Source organism: Juglans microcarpa x Juglans regia, chromosome 7S, assembly GCF_004785595.1.
Source record: "Juglans microcarpa x Juglans regia isolate MS1-56 chromosome 7S, Jm3101_v1.0, whole genome shotgun sequence".
Taxonomy (NCBI): Eukaryota; Viridiplantae; Streptophyta; class Magnoliopsida; order Fagales; family Juglandaceae; genus Juglans; species Juglans microcarpa x Juglans regia.
In genome coordinates this window covers 1,182,217-1,201,226 of record NC_054607.1, presented here as the reverse complement: position 1 = coordinate 1,201,226, position 19,010 = coordinate 1,182,217, and the positions used below count along the sequence as shown (strand labels likewise).

The 19,010-nt window shown below is 37.6% G+C and overlaps 1 protein-coding gene across 2 annotated transcripts in view; it reads left to right on the top strand.

Annotated features, from left to right (window-relative positions):
• Positions 1-507: 507 nt before the first annotated feature.
• Positions 508-19,010, top strand: part of LOC121241214 (DNA-directed RNA polymerase III subunit 2) — a 30,508-nt gene continuing 12,005 nt past the window's right edge. For both annotated transcript variants that reach the window (XR_005935685.1, XM_041138899.1), the window contains exons 1-19: positions 508-704; positions 837-942; positions 1,256-1,377; positions 1,671-1,763; positions 2,296-2,368; positions 2,492-2,582; positions 2,700-2,752; positions 3,774-3,838; positions 4,724-4,829; positions 4,957-5,067; positions 5,921-5,983; positions 6,876-6,914; positions 7,115-7,165; positions 7,301-7,399; positions 13,934-13,993; positions 14,095-14,187; positions 15,224-15,325; positions 16,267-16,377; positions 16,528-16,644. Coding sequence is in view for 1 of the 2 variants with exons in the window: in XM_041138899.1 (XP_040994833.1) it covers positions 655-704; positions 837-942; positions 1,256-1,377; positions 1,671-1,763; positions 2,296-2,368; positions 2,492-2,582; positions 2,700-2,752; positions 3,774-3,838; positions 4,724-4,829; positions 4,957-5,067; positions 5,921-5,983; positions 6,876-6,914; positions 7,115-7,165; positions 7,301-7,399; positions 13,934-13,993; positions 14,095-14,187; positions 15,224-15,325; positions 16,267-16,377; positions 16,528-16,644 (1,605 nt within the window). In the remaining variant the exon portion in view is untranslated. The remainder of the gene's footprint in view (positions 705-836; positions 943-1,255; positions 1,378-1,670; positions 1,764-2,295; positions 2,369-2,491; positions 2,583-2,699; positions 2,753-3,773; positions 3,839-4,723; positions 4,830-4,956; positions 5,068-5,920; positions 5,984-6,875; positions 6,915-7,114; positions 7,166-7,300; positions 7,400-13,933; positions 13,994-14,094; positions 14,188-15,223; positions 15,326-16,266; positions 16,378-16,527; positions 16,645-19,010) is intronic.

Below are 19,010 nucleotides of genomic sequence, written 5' to 3'. Positions count from 1 at the left end.
AATGGAAGATTTGTTTGATCAACAAGATCAAGCCATTAGGAGAGGAATTAAAGAAAGATGCTAGGCACACACACAAGTAGGATTTTCCAAATTGAGAACAACTTGCCACATATTAAAGATGTAGATCACAGTACGTTGATGAAAATGGATTTCACAATTTTATAACGTGAAAAATAAAATTTATTTATAAGTTTATTTATTGACATATTAAATATATTACTAATATGAATGTGTAAAAAACAAGACTTAAAAATAGATTTATTCTATTCCAATTTTTCTATATTTTAAATTAACAAATATTTTAATATAAAGAATTTTTAAGACTATTTAATAATTTTTAAGAAGAGAAGTGTTACACATAAGTTTCACACTTTGTACATTACTTAAAGAATATGTGATTTTATTTTTTTATTCTCAAATAAAATTATATATTTTTTAAATAACGTGTAGAGTGTGAAATTTATATCTAGAGTGTTACTTATAAGAATCCTAACCCCAAAGGAACAGAAGTCAGATAACCGAGTGGGGGTTTAAGAAGGGTTTAAAGTTTAAACACAAATAAGCGAATTGTAGGCTGGCCTTGTGTCCTCACTGTCCTGAGCGCGTTCGTTTGCAATTAAATTTTCACACCGCCGCGCAGTGTAATCATCCACAATGGGCCTTAAGCAGGATTCCTTGGAAGAGCATACGAAGCAAAACAAAGAGTACGCCATTTTTGTTGTTTGTTCGATTCCATTTTCACGGTTTTTGTTACTACGAGTTGTCGGGAATTTTTTTCGATTTTCGATTTGCATCTATTTTTGATAATTTGCGTGACCCGTAAAAAATGGGTTCAGCGTTGGGAAGCAGCTGCCCGATTATTACGGCATCGAAAAGCAATTCCTCGCCGCCCCTATCAAGTCCGCCGTTGACAAATACAAGCTTGTTCCCGAATTCCTAAAGGTATTACATATGTACTTAGGTAGGCCTATATGCATATGTACGCATGTATATGTCTGTGTACACTCTCATGGAGTATCGCTGTGTCTGTGCAGATACAAATACGAATTTTCGTAATGTGTATTAAAAAGTAATATCATGTATGAGTAATATAGTATCGTGCGTGTGCGCAATATATATAGGAAATTTATTACGTATAAGGTTTTACTCATATTAAGAAAACTATATGCATATATACATATATTATAAACATATGCGCGTGTATTGTAGTGTATATGTAGGTATAACTATTAGAATGGTATTCTGAGAATTGTAGGTGAGAGGACTGGTGAAGCAACATTTGGATTCTTTTAATTACTTTGTGAATCACGGGATCCAGAAGATTGTCCGTGCTAATGATCGTATAGCATCCAGTGTCGACCCGAGTATCTATATCTGGTGAGTTATCCAATTTTGGGGGTTGCATTGATATTAATTGGTTTGTTGTGGCTAAAATCTAAATTGAGGCTGTTCTGGGATGAGTACCGTGGTGTAGGACTAATGTCCTTGATGCTTCCATTTAGCATTCTGCCATACTTGCTGTAATGGCTGCCAATTATTTTGCTTGATTATAGTGAGGAATTTCTGTTGGAGATCATGTTTGAAGTGGAGTGTTAAGATTCAATTTTTGAGGCTTTTTCGTAGTTTCAGTTCCTGCAACTGAGTCTTTTCTCCTGTCCCTTGTTATGCAGGTTCAAAGATGTTAGAATTGGTGAGCCCTCAATGCCAAGGGATGGTGTGAGCGAAGAAATTAATCCCCAAATGTGCCGGTTATCTGATATGACGTACAGTCCATTTGCCCACTTCATGTTCATATATTTTGCATTTAGATCTAGTTTACTATCCTATTCATAGGACTGCTATTAGCATTATGGTGCTGAATTTTAAAGATGTAATGTGAAACGGGAATGATGTGTCATCTTGCTTGACGATGCAAAGAATCTTGAGCACAACCCATAATGATCTCGATGATTATATTATTATTTATTTCAGTTTTGGTTTCATCCTTGAAGAACTTGCTTCTTGCCCTCCTAACCCAACAGCATCAAAGAATGTCATTTTCTAGTAACCTACAAAGGCATGCATTTTTTTTAATAAGATACAAAGCTATGCAGTTGATAATGAAACATAGTCCCTAAACACTATTGGGTTCATGGAATAAGCTTCTCTTTGATTGTTAGGATTGGATTTCTATGTACGGAAGTATACCATAATACCATTGCTGTGACATGAAGCTAATGTGGTTCATACAACTATTTGAGAACTGTTGGCTTATATACTAACTTTTTTTTTGCATTGATGTGTTGCAAATTCAAGGTATTCTGCTCCAATTTTGGTCAGTGTAGAGTACATTCAAGGAAGTCATACCCAAAAGATAAGATTGGAAAAGGTACTTCTAGAAATTCTAAGTCAATTTTGGTTGTATCAATTGATGGAGAAGGTACTTCTAGAAACAACTGTAGGTTAAGTTTGGTGGCATGTATTTAAATATTACATAAACTGTGTCTTGCAGAATGAGGTTGTTATTGGAAGAATGCCTATCATGTTACGGAGTTGCCGCTGTGTCTTATATGGAAAAGATGAAGCTGATCTTGCAAGACTTGGTCTGCTTTCAAAAATTCAGATATTTACTTCTATCTTCCCCCCTCTTTTGTGCTCCTACCATGTTTTGTTCTTACATTTACATGAATTTTTTCTTTCCATTTTTCTGCTGACTGCAGGTGAGTGTCCCCTTGATCCTGGAGGATATTTTATTATCAAAGGGACAGAGAAGGTGCCATTCTGACTTGTATTACATTAGGCAACAATGTTAAAAGCACTTCAGTGCAAAAAGTTGAAAATTGGTTCTATGAGTTATTGAATCTGCCTAAACGGATGAACTTAAAGTTCTCTTTTTTAACACTTTGTTCTTACGGGTGGGGGCTATTGTTTGTAATGGGCTGAATGTGCATGATCTTCTACTTTTGATTGTAAACTCTAATTAGGCTATTCGCATGTATACTCCCCGTGTACTTGGGTTTTGCCTACTTCTATGAATAAAACTTCTTTATTACCTAGAAAAAATTATTGAATCTGCCTACTGCCGATCAACTTGGCCTTTTAGATGAAAAGGTGGATAGACTAAGTCTCTTGTTTGTATGCAAACATTTTAAAACTCATTCTGATCCTTTTATTGTTTCCATAATTGTTTTCTTAAATTGTTGGACCTTTTTCTTGATGTCTGCACGACATTATTTAATGTTTTGACTCCTTTTCAATTCTAGCATGGAAAACTGTGTAGTATAATGGACCCAATGTGATAGTATACTTTGTTCCATTGGTTGATTGTAAATGATTTTAATGGCATGAACATTTATGAATTTCTTGTATCACTAGAACATCACGCCTAGGCGTTGCTCTTGTATATATCCCATCTACTTGGGCTTTGGCCTATCCTTATGATTAATAAAATCTTGTTTACTGAAAAAATAGACCAAATGTGATAGTGTGCTGGAAGGAATGAATCCCAGTACATGCATACAGATACAAGTTTGGCGCACAAGGACTTTCATTAACATTTGTTGTAAATTTTGATCCTAGTGTATGGTGCCCATATACATGTCTAGGCATCTTGTTTATGCTATTTTCATCTATCTCATTTGTAGAACTTTGTATGGTCTTGCTATCTAATGTTATAATGATGACGACATTTTTTTAATACTTATGTACTCCATTTTAAATGAACATTATTCCAATTTTCTTTCTCGGTAGTTTCCAGTTTTTTAGCATATCATGACATTACCAGTCATCTCCAGGTGATGTTGATACAGGAACAGCTATCAAAGAATAGGATTATTATTGATACTGACAAGAAGGGAAAGTAAGTGTTTCTTATTGCTTTTTTATGACAGCCTTTTCCACTTCATTCCGTGTTCCTCTTGCTTAACATGATTGTTGTTCTCTCATTATCTTTTGGCGCCATTCAAGTGATCTGGTTAGTCTTTCAATTGCATCAGCATGAATTCAGTCATCCAGATGCTAACTTTAAATGCTGGTGGCAGTAGTTAAAAATAATTCTAGTTAATTTTAGAAAGACAGGGCATGTCTTCTTAGCAAGTTGAGCACAAGATATATGATTTTTTTTGGCAGTTCTAACACAAAATGTTAGGTAAGGACAGGTAAGAAGATTCTATACTCTAGTGTGAGAGAAAGGTGTTAGGAAGAACTAATTGGAAAAAAAGTGTAGAGATGAAAAAACATACTGAAGGAGTTGAGCAAGAGGAGTGTAAGGCAGATAATGGCTTCCATATTTTCTGATCCAAGACACGAATCTTATAGCTTGACAAATAATTTATAAAGTATTTTATTCTTTGAATTGAAGTGCCATATAAACTTCCAGCTGGTCCTTTTTTTGTCTCCTTCTTTTGATATGTAAATGTCGGTACCATTATGCCACTCTTAACTTTATTAATCATACTGTGCTTTTTGCTTCTTGAAACTTACATATATGTTTCTGTCTAGTGACTTTGACTCATTTTTTTTTTAAAAGAAATTTTATTATTGTATTAATTATCAAATTTTGTTTTTTGAAGAAGTTTTTTTAAGATAAATGTGATATGATCATGCAATGATTGAGGCACATGCACCATTCCTCGTGGGGTGATATAAAATAAGTGTTGGACCTTTGTTTTCTTCCAATATTTTGTTTGACTATTTTAAAAAAATTACTGATGATCTATTTGTGGTTCTCTGCACTGGGTTTCAGCATAAATGCATCTGTGACAAGCAGTACCGAGGAACGAAAAAGCAAAACTGTTATTTTGATGGAAAAAGGGAAGATGTATTTGCATTTAAATCAGTTTGTAAACAAGGTATTCATATGACCACCATTTTCCTTTCTTCTTACCCCTTTCCAATCTAATCTCCTTTTTTGCTTCTCTCGTTTCTTGTTGTAAGATTAGGCTTTGCTATTTTTTAAATTTTCATAACCTTCTGCAGATTCCTATTTTGGTGGTCATGAAGGCCATGGGAATGGAGAGTGATCAAGAAGTCGTACAGATGGTTGGAAGAGATCCTCGATACAGTGACCTACTTTTGCCATCTATAGAGGTCAACAATATGCCAATGATTTGTTTCTGAATTTTTTTGGCCTTTTCTTGTTTCTTGACAGCTATAGTGTAGAAAGGAGATACTTGGGCCCCCAAGATGGGCTTTTAGATCCCATGAAATTCCTTTTGTCAATTTTCTCTTTCTCATACGAAGTTACCTTGATTTGCTCTAATCATGCTATGCAGTGCTTTAGGTTCTTAATATGGTTTTATTGCTTAAATAATTCTGGAGGTTTGTTCATTTTTGCTTTTGTTTTGGGCGTTTCATTCTTCCTTGGGACCTGTACTAGGGATAGGTCTTTGGACTTTAGGGTGGATGCAGGCTTTAGAACCTCGGAGATCTCTTTTCTGAGTCTTTTTTTTTTTTCCTGTTACAAAGTTGCTTATGTGTGGCCTTGCAATGCTATGCTATCTGAGAAAGAAAAATTAGCAGTTCTTCATTTTTGTGGGCACTGTTTTATTGTCTCTACTATCCACTAGGTTTTCTATTATCAAGCAACCTTCAATGTTTTGGCATTATATTTATTTGTGTGTGTTTTTATTTCATGTGGTGATTCATTGTCTACCAAAGTAGAGAATGGTGAGTTTTGCATGCATACTTAAAAAGGTAAGTAGTAGTTTTTTAACTAAATAATCTAACTGGTAACTAATACTGAAAATGAGATTTATGCCTTTTTATGATTGTAAAATGTTTTGGTGGTTGATTATTTCCAATACCTGTGATGGCTGACAGACTATTTTTTTCAATTATGTCCTTATATCTATATTTTGAGTCTTCAGAACTTCTCTTTTACAATTCCGTTCCATTTTCTCCCTGTTAATCTTACCTTTTCAGTTTGTTGCCCTACTTTCAGGAATGTGCAAAAAAGTTTGGTGTATACACGAAACAGCAGGCCTTAGAGCATCTTGAGACAAAGGTGTGATACTGCTTTGTATTCAGTGTAGTTTACTTCATGATTTTGGCATTTTACTTCTTTGTTCAAACATAAGGTCTCTCATTTTGCTGACCATTATTGATGGTGTGGACACGACACTTGTCTGATATGATAATTGGCAATGCAATTGTTGGGTCAAATAATTCATGTTGTTTGATTACCGTTGACTGTTCTTGGCTTGAAATGGTCTTCTGTAGCTTTCAATGCAAATTCTATGAGATCAACTTATCATAAAAGACAGCTTGGTCTGTGGCAATGTAGACTCACTGGCTGAAATCTTTGGCCGGATTATTTTGTGTCTTTGCTGTTAGACATCTGGTTTAGATTAGCTAAAGCTTTGAGTCTACTTGAGGAATTTTGATAATTTCATATGCATGGTTTTTTGATGAATTGAGAGAAAGAATCTCAAACTGTCAACAAAGTTAGAAGCTAACCATGGTGAAATTTTACTCGATAACTAAGCTTCACATAGAGGGAATGGTGACATTTTAATCAATATCTGAGCTTATAAATCGGTAATCGACCTTCACTATTTTTATAGCTTTTCGTTGTTCTAATACTTTCAATGAGATACTTCTGTGCTTTGGAGTAAATTTCTGCTTCTCTGGTTTTGTCTAAGGTGTCCTGGTTTTATTTTGATTCTTGGTTTCTGAGTATCATGGGTAATTTATAATGAATCCATTTTTTTTCACTCTGGTCCACTTCTAGCAACTCCAATGAAGCTTTCCCATGTTTATGGACTTGACTCTTGAGTGCTCTCTCCCTCTCTCTGAAACTAAAATAAAAATTGGCAAATTCTTGATGTGTTCTTTAATGTTTATTGTTATCGGTGGTGGTTGTACGTCTCTGAAGCCCTATAATCTTGTTGTTGCAGGTGAAGAAGTCCACTTATTCTGGTGCTTCATCAGTGAAGGTCCTCTTTCTCTTATGTGTGTGTGTGTGTGTGTGTGTGTGTGTGTGTGTGGCACCTTTAAGCATGTACACACATATTTTACTGTATATTTATTTGTTTATGTGTATGACAGATTTCTTGTTCATTCCAATCATTTTTGTTTTGTTTTGTTTTTGCTTTGACAATTGTAACTCTAACTGCTCTTTGATTTTTTGGAATAGGAAGGTAGAGCTTTATCCATCCTGCGACATATATTTCTTGCCAATGTTCCAGTAAGTTTTTTTTTTTTTTTTTTTTTTTCCTTTTCGCATTTTCCAATTCGTACTTGTAAAAAAAAAACATTTTCCAATTCGACACTTTTGATGGTTCATCATGCTTCTTCTTCTGTTTTTTTTAATTTCTTCTAGGTGCGTCAGGATAATTTTCGTGCAAAATGTATATATGTTGCTGTAATGTTAAGACGCATGATAGATGCAGTGCTGAATAAGGACACAATGGATGACAAGGTGATTTGTTTCACTTCCAAACCTAAGTGAACTTTTTCTTTTGTTCCGAGTGGTAAGCATAGTTATTAGACTCTAACTAAGCCTGGTTAGTAGTTTAACCAGTGGATCAGTGGTCTGAGCTGATGTCATAAAAAATACATTGTTTTATAGGATAAAAGTTAAAAAATTTAAATATCAATTTAATGCTGACAAAATATATGAAAATGATAAAGAATTCCTCCTGGATCTTATTATTTAATTGATTTTACCTATCAAAAGAAATATATGAGAATGATGAGAAACAAAGGAAAAGTAAATGTAAATGAAAGTAATCCATGCAAGAGAATCAGAAATGCATATAGATATGTGGTACAGTATGGATATTTGCAATTGCAGGGTGACAATTTCTTTTCTTAGTGTACATATGAATCATTTTTTAAAATTAAGGCAATTTCAATAATTGCAAACGAAATGTCTTTTTTTGCGTGGATCTGTTCCTATGTGTACTAAAATATAGTGGAAATTACGAGAAGTCTGAAAAATAGAAAAATCAACTTTTGATTGCGAGTGTTGTAATAGCTTACTAATTAAAAATCTAGCTCAATGATCATCAGGTTTACTAAATTATTAATTGCCTAAAGGTTCAGTATTGGTCTATGCACTGTAAAATATAGAATTTAGTTTTCAGTTAAAATTCAGCATTCACTTCATTAAAACGCATTTGGCATAGGTGGGTCTTTCTAAACCAGGACAACTCTGGTAGTCAGATATTTCTACCTCTTTTCACATATGGAAACTTGTCTAAAACTGCGTAAAGGTGGCAGCGGTTGAGTTATTGATGTTAGGTGGATCTAGAAAAAAGGTTAGTGTTGACGCCAATCAGTCAACTTCTAACTCGGGAACTGGCCTGGTCTGGTTCCAAGTAATCTGTTAGCCAATTTGACCAGCCTGGCTTGGGGAGGTGTGATTACAGAAAAGGGGGCTTAGCTCAAGCCACAGAGCTTAAACAAGAGAAAGCATCTAAGCAGAAGGCAAAACAATTTTATCATCAAGCATGAGGTTTTACAATAAATCTATGAAGAATGAGAAGATGCATAATTATGCTGACTGAAAGCTGCATTTAAAGCTCATAGGATCTAATGCTTATTAAGATGTTGGAAGCTCATGTTGGAAGCTTTGGTTGTGGCAATATAACATGGAACAAGAAGCTCTATGGAAGTTGGTGATTGATTATAAATATGGAAGTGCGTAGGGGGGGTTGGGGTAGTAGAGAGGTAAATGGGCTTCATGGAGTGGGGATTTGGAAGCATATTAGTCGTGAATGGAAGGTGTTCTCTTGTCACGCTAGACTTGTGTTGGGAGATGATTCTAGAATAAAATTATGGAGCGACATATGGTGTGGAAATAATACGCTAAAAGATTTATTCCCTTCAGTATTCAGGATGGCATGTGAAAAAGAAGTTTCGGTGGCTGATTTTATGGTGATAGCTGGGGATCAAATACAGTGGAACATAATCTTTAGCAGGGCGGCTCAAGATTTGAGGAGTTCTTTCGATTTCTGTGTTCTGTGAGGCCGAGCATCCAAGGAAAAGATAAATTGTGGTGGGTATGGGCAGGTAAAGGCACATTCTCGATTCGATCATTCTATAAGTCTCTCACACAGGTGACTTTCTTTGCATGGTTAGCTTCACTGGGAAAGATCTTGACGACAAATAATTTGCGAAGACGCGGGGTGATCATAATAGATTGGTGCTGCATGTGCAAGAAGAGCGGTAAAATTGTGGATCATCTTCTATTGCATTGTGATGTTGCTAGAGCGTTATGGGTTGAGGTGTTTGCCAGATTAGAGGTAGCATGGGTTATGCCCGCCACAGTGGAGGCGCTCTTGGCTTGTTGGACAAATCTAGGAGGTATTCCACAAATCAAAGCCGTGTGGAAGATGATTCCTATTTGTATTCGATGATGCTTATGGCATGAGCATAATGATTGGACGTTCGAAGACAAGGAGCGATCATTTGAGGATCTTAGATCTTTTTTTGTTAGAATGTTATTCATATGGGCCATAGCTATAGATTTTAATGGTTTAGACCTACATGTTTTTCTTATTTCCTTCTCCTTCCTAAATAGGTGTTTTCTCTTGTATACCATCTTGTATACTTGGGTTATGCCTATTCTATTGATATAATCGTTTACTTATTTATTTATTTATTTTTGATAAGTAAGAAGTAAATTTTACATACGAATGAACTAGGCATAGCCTGTGTACACAAGAAGTGTACAAAAGAAAACACCTAGATACATTCTAAATTAAGGAAAGAAAGTCATGGACATCGTTTCCATTAAGTACAATAGCTGAGAACCAAAGCATTAAAGTGTGCATAAAAAAATTCTGGAGCTCTGCCATTGTGCGCTCCCTATCTTCAAAGCACCTCTCATTCCTTTCCGACCATGTACACCACATGATACACAACATGAGCATCTTCCACACTGCTGCCACTTGAGGGCAGCCTTGAAGCTCCTTCCAACATGCCAATAAATCCACCACCCTCGAGGGCATTACCCAAGCAATATCCATTCTTCTAAAGATCTCATCCCATAGCCCTCTTGTAACCTCACAATGCAAAAGTAAGTTATCTACAAATTCTCCATACTTTTTACACAAATAGCACAAATCCATCACAATAAGTCCCCTCTTTCTCAGATTGTCTGTAGTCAAGATCTTCTCCAGAGCCGCAGTCCAAACAAAGAAAGCTACTTTAGTAGGCACTCGGGGCCTCCAAATCCACTTCCATGGAAATGGAGCATTGCCTTGGGCTGATAAAATCTTGTAATATGTCTTGACTCTGCATTTTTTACTATCAATGGCCCTCCACTGCACCTTATCCTCTTGTGTCGTGGTATTTCCCATGGAATAAAGCAACCTGAAAAAAATAGAATATCTTTGTTAAAGAGGACATTCCAATGGTAAGAGCCATGAGAGAATGCCCGCATATCTGGCACGGAAGCCTCACTGTTAGCTGCAATACGATAGAGTGCTGGAAAAGCCCTGTACAAAGTGCGCTCTCCACACCAAACATCATGCCAAAACCTGATTTTGGACCCCTCTCCCACCACAAACCGTATATGACTTTCGAAGCACTGTCATCCCTGCCTAAATTTCCATAAACCCACGCCATACCCCCCCCCCTCTCACTACATTGGAGCACAATCCTCCCCACGCATTCCCGTGTCTAGAAACAATAATCTCCTTCCAAAACACGTCCCCCTCTAGTTGGTACTTCCATAATCATTTTCCCAACAAAACTTTATTGAAAGTCCTCAAGTTGCATACTCCCAAGCCACCATTTGGAATTGGAGAACTAACTTTGTTCCAATTAACCAGGTGGAATTTTGTTTCCTCCCCCTAGAGAAAAGCCCGAAATAATCTCTCAATTCTAGTCGCCACCCCTGCAGGCAAAGGAAAGAGTGATAGAAAATATGTGGGGAGATTAGTTAAAGAGCTCTTAATAAAAGTGAGTTGCCCCCCTTTCGATAAATACATCCGTTTCCGCCCCGCAAGGTCTCTCTTTACTTTTTCCACCACCCCATCCCATATACCTCGAGCCTTGAAAGTCGCCCCCAAAGGGAGTCCCAAATATTTCATAGGCAAGGAGGACACCTTACAATCCAAAAACCATGCCAAACTGTGGATATTGGGTACTGCACCCACTGCCACTATCTCAGATTTACCAAGGTTCACCTTGAGCCCCGACACTGCTTCAAAACATAACAAAGAGCTCGCAGAGATTGAATCTGACCAGGGTCCGCATCATAGAATAAGAGTGTCTCATCTGCAAATAAGAGATGAGAGAGTGAAATAGGGCCATTCGAGCCATTACCTACCAAAAAACTAGAAAGAACCTTCCACCAACAACAACCTTCACCATCCGGCCAAGTGCCTCCATAATAATGACAAACAAAAGGGAAGACAAAGAATCCCCTTGCCTTGGACCACGTGAACTGTTAAAAAAACCAACAGGAGTGCCATTGACTAGCACCGAGAAACGAGCAGTAGAGACACAATATCGAATCCAATAAATCCACCTATCACCAGAGCCACACCTCCTGAGCAAGTATAAAAGGAAATCTCAGTTTACATGATCATAAGCCTTTTCCATATCAAGTTTGCAAAGAATACCTAGGACTCCTACCCGCATCCTATGTTCCAAGCACTCATTGGCAATAAGCACCGAATCCAAAATCTGTCTCCCTTGAATAAAAGTTTTTTTAGGCTTGGAGATAATGTGTTCCAACATGGGGCTAAGCCAATTAGCAAGGAACTTTGAAATGATTTTGTATACTCTGCTCACAAGGCTTATGGGGCGAAAATCTTCAACTGCCTTAGCCCCATGTTTCTTTGGTATGAGAGCGATGAACGTCGCATTGAGGCTTTTCTCAAATTTATGGAAAGAGTAAAATTCCATAAAAACTTGCATAATATCCCATTTCACAACGTCCCAACAAGCCTGAAAGAAACCCATTGAGAAGCCATCCGGGCCTTGTGCTTTATCTTTCGCCATACTACAAATAACCTTATAAACCTCGTCTTCATCAAAAGGCCTTTCCAAACCACTCGCACTTTATGGATCAATAGACTCGAACAACAAGCCATCGAGCTTCGGCCTCAAACATGCCAGTTCCGAAAGGAGGTTCTCATAATAATGCACAATATGATTTTATAGATCATCAGGAGAAGAGAGCACTTGAGTACCTGAATGTAGTGACTCAATAGTGTTGCTGCATCTATGAGAATTCGCTACTTTATGAAAGAATTTCGTACATTTATCACCTTCTTTTAACCAAAGGGTCCTAGATTTTTGTCGCCACACAATCTCTTCCATCTATAACACCCTCTCCAAATCAGTCCCAACCACCCTTTTTCTTGCTAAGGCCTCCTCCAAGAGATCTCCAGTCAATTCCCTTCCCTCTAATTCCGGTAGTTCCTCCATAAGGGTGTTCTTCTGATTGTCAACACTACCAAACACTTCCAAGTTCCACTTTTTAAGATCTTGCTTCAAAGCCTTAAGCTTACATGCTAGAATGAAACTAGGCGTGCCTGTAAACATATAAGAATACCACCAAGAATGCACCTTTTCTACAAAACCATCTGCCACTAACCACATATTTTCAAACTTGAAATACTGGCATATTCCAAGGATACCTCTGCAATCCAAAACAATAGGAAAGTGATCCAAACACACTCCGGGCAACCGCTTTTGAGAAAGTTTCAGAAAGTATGCCTCCCACGATGGAGATACAAGGAACCTATCCAATCTCGACCATCTCCGACTATTTGACCACGTGAACTTGCCTCCTAGAAGAGGGAGGTCCATAAGATCCAAATCAAATACAAACTCTGAGAACTCTTCCATGGCTGCCGAGTTGTGATGGCTCCCCGAACGCTCACTAGGGAAACGAACAATATTGAAATCTCCCCCCATGCACCACGACACCTCCCATAAATAAATTAGCTCTGCCAACTCCTCCCAAAGTCCCCTCCTATCTCTATCCAAATTTGGACCATAAATGCCCGCAAACGCCCACTCCCATCCATCAATTGTATTTTTGAAATTACTGGCAATCGAGAAGTTCCCAACACATTCCTTAACCGCCTCCACCGCTCTTTTATCCCACATTAAAAGGACACCACCGGAAGCACCCAACGATGCCAAATAAGACCAACCCACATACAAACACCCCCACAAACTACGAATGATTCTTCTATCCACAGCCCTCAACTTTGTTTCTTGAAAACACACAATATCCACCTTCCATGACCGCAATAAGGATCTTATGCGAAGACGCGTATTACAATCATTCTGCCCCCGCACATTTCATGATAGGATCTTAAGCTTCATAATTACAAAGAGTGCCCCTCCCTTTCAACCTATCCCTTCCGCCCGCCCCCTCCTTACCTTCATAATTAATAGAGCACGTGAGCCTTTTAAGTTCCCTTTCTCGCTTCGTGGCCGACTTCGAACGACTATCTTCAATGGCTATGAGAAGGGCTCTAACCTGTTCTTCAAAGCCTACACAAGAAAACCCAAGCACTGATTGCATCTCCTCAATCGTTTACTTAAAAAAAAAAAAAAGATGTTGGAAGCTCTAACAATTTGAAATTTTGTTTGTTACTTCTGTGGATTCTTTTACAAACACAATGGAACTTCCCCAGCAAATCCACTCTATCCCATTAAACTCTCGATTGCAGCTTTCCAATAAACTTTTAACATTGAACACTTCTCCATGTTGATATCTGTGTCATTGTGCTTTGGCTCACATGTTAAAGGGTTGCATTTGGGGCTGAGGCATGCCTTTGGTTGAAATCTTGCCATGTAAAAGCAAAAACTGCTGATACTGCCCTATCTTTTCAAATTAGGTACTTTGATATTTTATTCATTGGCCCTGTCTGCTATTATATTTAACTGTTTTAGCATGGTAATGTAGGCTGATATATCTTTGTATGCTAGGTAGGTGTGTGAATAGATCCTAAAAGGATTGTTTTCCTTGCTCTTGTAGGATTATGTGGGAAACAAACGGTTGGAATTATCTGGCCAGTTAATTTCTCTTCTCTTTGAGGTACCAGTATTCAGATTCATATATAGCTGGAATGTAATATACACCATTGGTCACCTTTTACCAATTTTTAATCTTTGTTTCTTATCTCTCTTGTTATATAGGATTTGTTCAAGTCGATGATTGAAGAAGTTAAGAAGAGGATGGACATGAATATGGCAAGACTGAGCAGGTCTAGCCGATTTGACCCATTGCAAGTAAGTTTTGGGAATTGTGCCAAAATCAAGTATTTGTTTCTGATAAGCTGTTCTGCGATTAAAATTTTTAGATCAAATGTAACTGGCAATGCTACATGATCTCCATGAGGCTTAGATTTCATAATTTTTTTTTCATTTTAATTAAAAATTAGGTGAATTAAGGGAATACTGGGTGTCTTTATCTATTAGGGACAGTCTATGATGGAATATGATGCCTTGTCAAGATTTTGATGATGCATACCCCTTTACATAAAGCAACAGGCTGTGTTAGTAATTTAGGTAATCGAATGCACTCAAGATCTCTTACATGAGAAAAATCCAATATAATCAAATGCACTCAAGATCTCTTGTTTGAGAAAAATCCAATATAAACATTGTAAATAATCTGCTATTTTTGTAAAAACTCCTTCCTGTTCTTAAGGAAAAATATTGAGAAACTCTTTTCATTAACCCATGCAGAATGGTCAGATATTCAGTCAAATATGTGTGCGCATGCTGTTACATACATGTGTGTCTGTACTGACCCATTAAAATCCAAAACTACATCTGGGCTTATACTCTAAAATGATTAGTCAATATTACAGCCGAAGCTCCTTGGAATCATTATAAAGGGCAATAACTTCTCCTGAGGCAATGTAGTATCACATTCACTACTCTCATATACTCAGTCAGGGATATCAGAGAGAGAGAGGATTTTGTTAATGTGGTTGTTACATCTTTTCCTTAGACTATTTTAGCTTAAACAATAGTGTGTCTTCCTGTATTGTTATGTAGGTGTCATCTGCATTGATTATGATTTCATGCCAGTACTTGCATCTTAGTTCCTGATTTCTACACTCGTCTCATCTTAGTTCTGTCTAAATGCTTTGGATATAAGTCATCTTATTTCTATTTGGAATCAAGATCTCAGTTTTATCATTCCATCTTAGTTCAAGTTTCTGAATTCTTCTTGGAATATTTTTTTCTGATGTGTCCTTATAAAAAAGTTCTTGTGTCTTTTCTTTTTCTTACTTTTTTTTGGTGATATGTTGCGTAGTATGTTCGTGGAGACAGTATTTCTGCTGGCCTAGAAAGGACTCTTTCTACTGGTAACTTCAATGTCAAACGGTTCAGGATGGACAGGAAAGGCATGACACAGGTTGTTTATATCCCACATCTCCTTTTATATTCATTATTTTTTTTATGCCTGCTCCTTCCTATCAAGAGCAGGTGCAACAAACACTGCCCTTCTGTGCAACTGTACCATGTACCGTATGACCTATATATGCGGTATATGTGTCAAATACCTGTCAGTCATTAAAAAATAGAAAGCAATAAAAATGGTATTACTCTCAGATTTCTATAGGATATGGCACGTAGTCCAGGGATATGTTGGGTACATGTAGGTGCATTTTGGATTTCTTGTTATGTTCTGCAATAGGCATACCAATGTTAACTTAAATTGTTATGGTCAAAGTAAATGAGAAATTAAAGGGGAGCATCTTGGGCCGATGCTTTGTTTCCTCTCCTTTTGATTTCATCCTCCTGAATAACATGGTTTAGTAATGCTCAGCACTTAATTGTCCAAGCATGTGAAGGATCAGATTTATTAGTTTTCTTTTTCAAGCTCTGTTTGGTTTCTGATGGAATTAGTTTCCTTCCTAAGTATTTTTGCATTCTGTCTCCTTCTCTTTAAGTTTGAACGGTTGCAGAGATAAAGAAGTTGACATTGTTTGGGTTCTACTAACGTGTCAAGATATCGGCCACTAGGTTTTTATGTTCATTTTGTTTGGTAGCAGCCATAGAGAAAGACCACACTTAAACTTGTACTATGCTTAGAAGAAGTTTGAAATTTAGGCATTAGTCCTGAATATTCATATTTTATTTATTCAAACCTTGCTGTGTTGTTCGATATATATTTTAGACAATAATTTACCACAGTAATGAGTGTGTGCATGACACATTCCTGCCGTATGTTGTCCTAAATTTTTATCCTAGCTTTTGTCGTATGTCATATCGCATTTCATTTATATTTTTCTTTTGAAGGCTATCACAAGTTTATTTAAATATCCTGGACTGAGAAAAATTATCTGGTTATAGGTGTTAGCTAGGCTATCCTTTATTGGGACTTTGGGACACATGACAAGAATCTCACCACAATTTGAGAAGTCCAGAAAAGTAAGTGGACCTCGAGCTTTGCAGCCTAGTCAGGTGAGCTTGAAATGTTTGAGTTGACGTTAAAAGCATTCAGCACTAATTCATTATTTTGTGGTGGCAAAGGTTTGCATCATAAATTGTTAGATTTCTGTAACTGTATATTTAAGCATTAATATGTCTCTGTGCTATTTCACTTTGTTACAGTGGGGCATGCTTTGCCCATGTGATACTCCCGAAGGTGAAGCTTGTGGACTGGTAAAAAACTTGGCCTTGATGACTCATGTTACAACTGATGAAGAGGATGGCCCATTAATTTCTCTGGTATGTTTTTATTTGTGAAGATTTGCTGGAAAGTTTAATCATGTAAAATTTGTTTGCTAAAATCGACTCAGATGAATGTGATGGCTTCTTTTTTTTTTTTTAATTGGTAATCAAAGTATTTTATTCATAAAAGTAGGCAAGCCCAAGTACACAGGGAGTATACACTATACATGAGAAATACCTAACTAGAGTTTACAATTGATAGTAAAAAGTCATGGACACTTAGTCCATTACAAACAATGGCCCCCACCCATGAGAACAATGTTTTAAAGAAAAAGACTTTCAACTCCTCCATTGTCTTCTCGCAGTTTTCGAAGCTTCTATCATTTTGTTCCTACCATATACACCAACACATGCAAATAGGGACCATTTTCCAGATTGCTGCGACTTGTGAATTCCCTTTGGAGACCTCTCTAGCTAGCTAGAAAATCCATCAATCTAAAAGGCATGACCCAAGATATACCAATTCCTGTAAAAAAATAGTCCCACAAGGTCCTCGCCACCTTGCAGTGTAGAAACAGATGGTCTATTGATTCACCCTCTTTCTTACACATGTAACACCAGTCCAACACCATTATCCGACGTTTCCTGAAGCTATCTATGGTGAGAATTTTGCCCAATGCTGCTGTCCAAACGAAAATGGCTGCTTTGGAAGGAGTTTCCGTCTTCCAAATGCTCTTCCATGGAAATGTGTGCATGCTTGGACTCTTTAAAACTTTGTGGAGTGATCTTATTGTGAATTTACCTTTCGTGAAAGGGCTCCAAATCATTTGATCATGGTACCTCGTTCATACGTACAGAATACAGTGCTGCATAGAACTCTATGATCTCCTCCAACTCCCAGTCTTGATTTGTCCTAATGAAATCAACATTCCATTGAGGGGAGCTACTAGAAAAAAGCAAGTGGTCCACTATCGCTGCATCCTTCACTCGTGCAAGCCCATATACGGCAAGGAAAGTGTCTTGGAGATTTCATTCGCCACGCCTGTTGTCATACCAAAATTTGACATGAGAGCCGTCACCCACTACAATATGTGTATGTCTCTAGAAGAACTCCCAACCCACCCTTATGTATTTCCATAGACCCACCCCATCTGGGCCACGTACCTCATTCGAACAACAACCACCCCATGCCTCCCCAACCTGTGCATCTATAACAGTCTTCCACAAGGCCCCACTTTCGTGTTGATGCCACCACAACCATTTACTCAATAGAGCTTGGTTGAACTTCATCAAGTTACAAATCTTCAATCCACCCCCAGAGATTGGAGTACAAACCATTGACTAGTTAACCAAATGGAACTTGAACTTATCCCCCAAACCACTCCACAAAAAGTCGTGTTGTAGCTTCTCAATACAGTTGGCAACCTTTGCTAGTAACGGGAGCAAGGACAAAAAATAAGTGGGTAAGTTGGAAAGAGTACTTTTAATCAAGGTGAGCCTACCACCTTTAGACAAATACAACCTCTTCCAAGATGCCAGTCTGCGTTCTACTTTCTCAATCACTACATTCCAAATCTGCTCTGTTTTAAAGGGATCACCCAAAGGTAAGCCAAGATACTTCAGGGGTAGAGAAGATACCCTACATCCCAAGAGGGAGGCTAGAACTGCTGCTTCTGGAACAATCCCCATTGGTACCCTTTCAGACTTTGAGAGGTTAACTTTCAAATCTGAGACAGCTTTGAAGCAGAGAAGTAGAGCCCTCACAGATTGGATATGCCCGAGATTTGTTCCGCAGAACATGAGAGTATCATCTGCAAACAAGAGGTGAGAAACATTAATAAAGCCATAATTACCATTCCCCACTGAAAAGCTATAAAGAAACCCACATTCCACAAGGCCCACAATCATCTTGTTGAGAGCTTCCATAACAAATAAAAAGAGTAAGGAAGAGCGCGGATCCCCCTATCTCAAGCCACGCGATGAGTCAAAAAAACCCACCGGTGAACCATTCACCAAAATAGAAAAGCGAATTGTTGAGATGCAATTCTACCCAATTCAGCCATTTCTCACCAAAACCACATATTGTAACTAGATAAAGTAAGAACTTCCCATTTACATGATCATAGGCTTTTTCCATATCTAGTTTGCAAAGTAACCCCAGCTATCGAGATTTGAGTCGTCCATCCAACACTTCATTAGAAATTAAGACCGAATCCTAAATTTGTCTGCCTTTGACAAATGCATTTTGCACCTTCGAGATTAACTTTTCCATCACCGTACTTAATCGGTTCGCTAGCACCTTGGATAGAATCTTGTAAACCCCATTCATGAGGCTAATGGGACGATAGTCTCGAACATCCAATGATCCTACCTTCTTGGGAATAACTGCTAAAATGGTAGCATTCAGGCTTTTTTCAAAACTA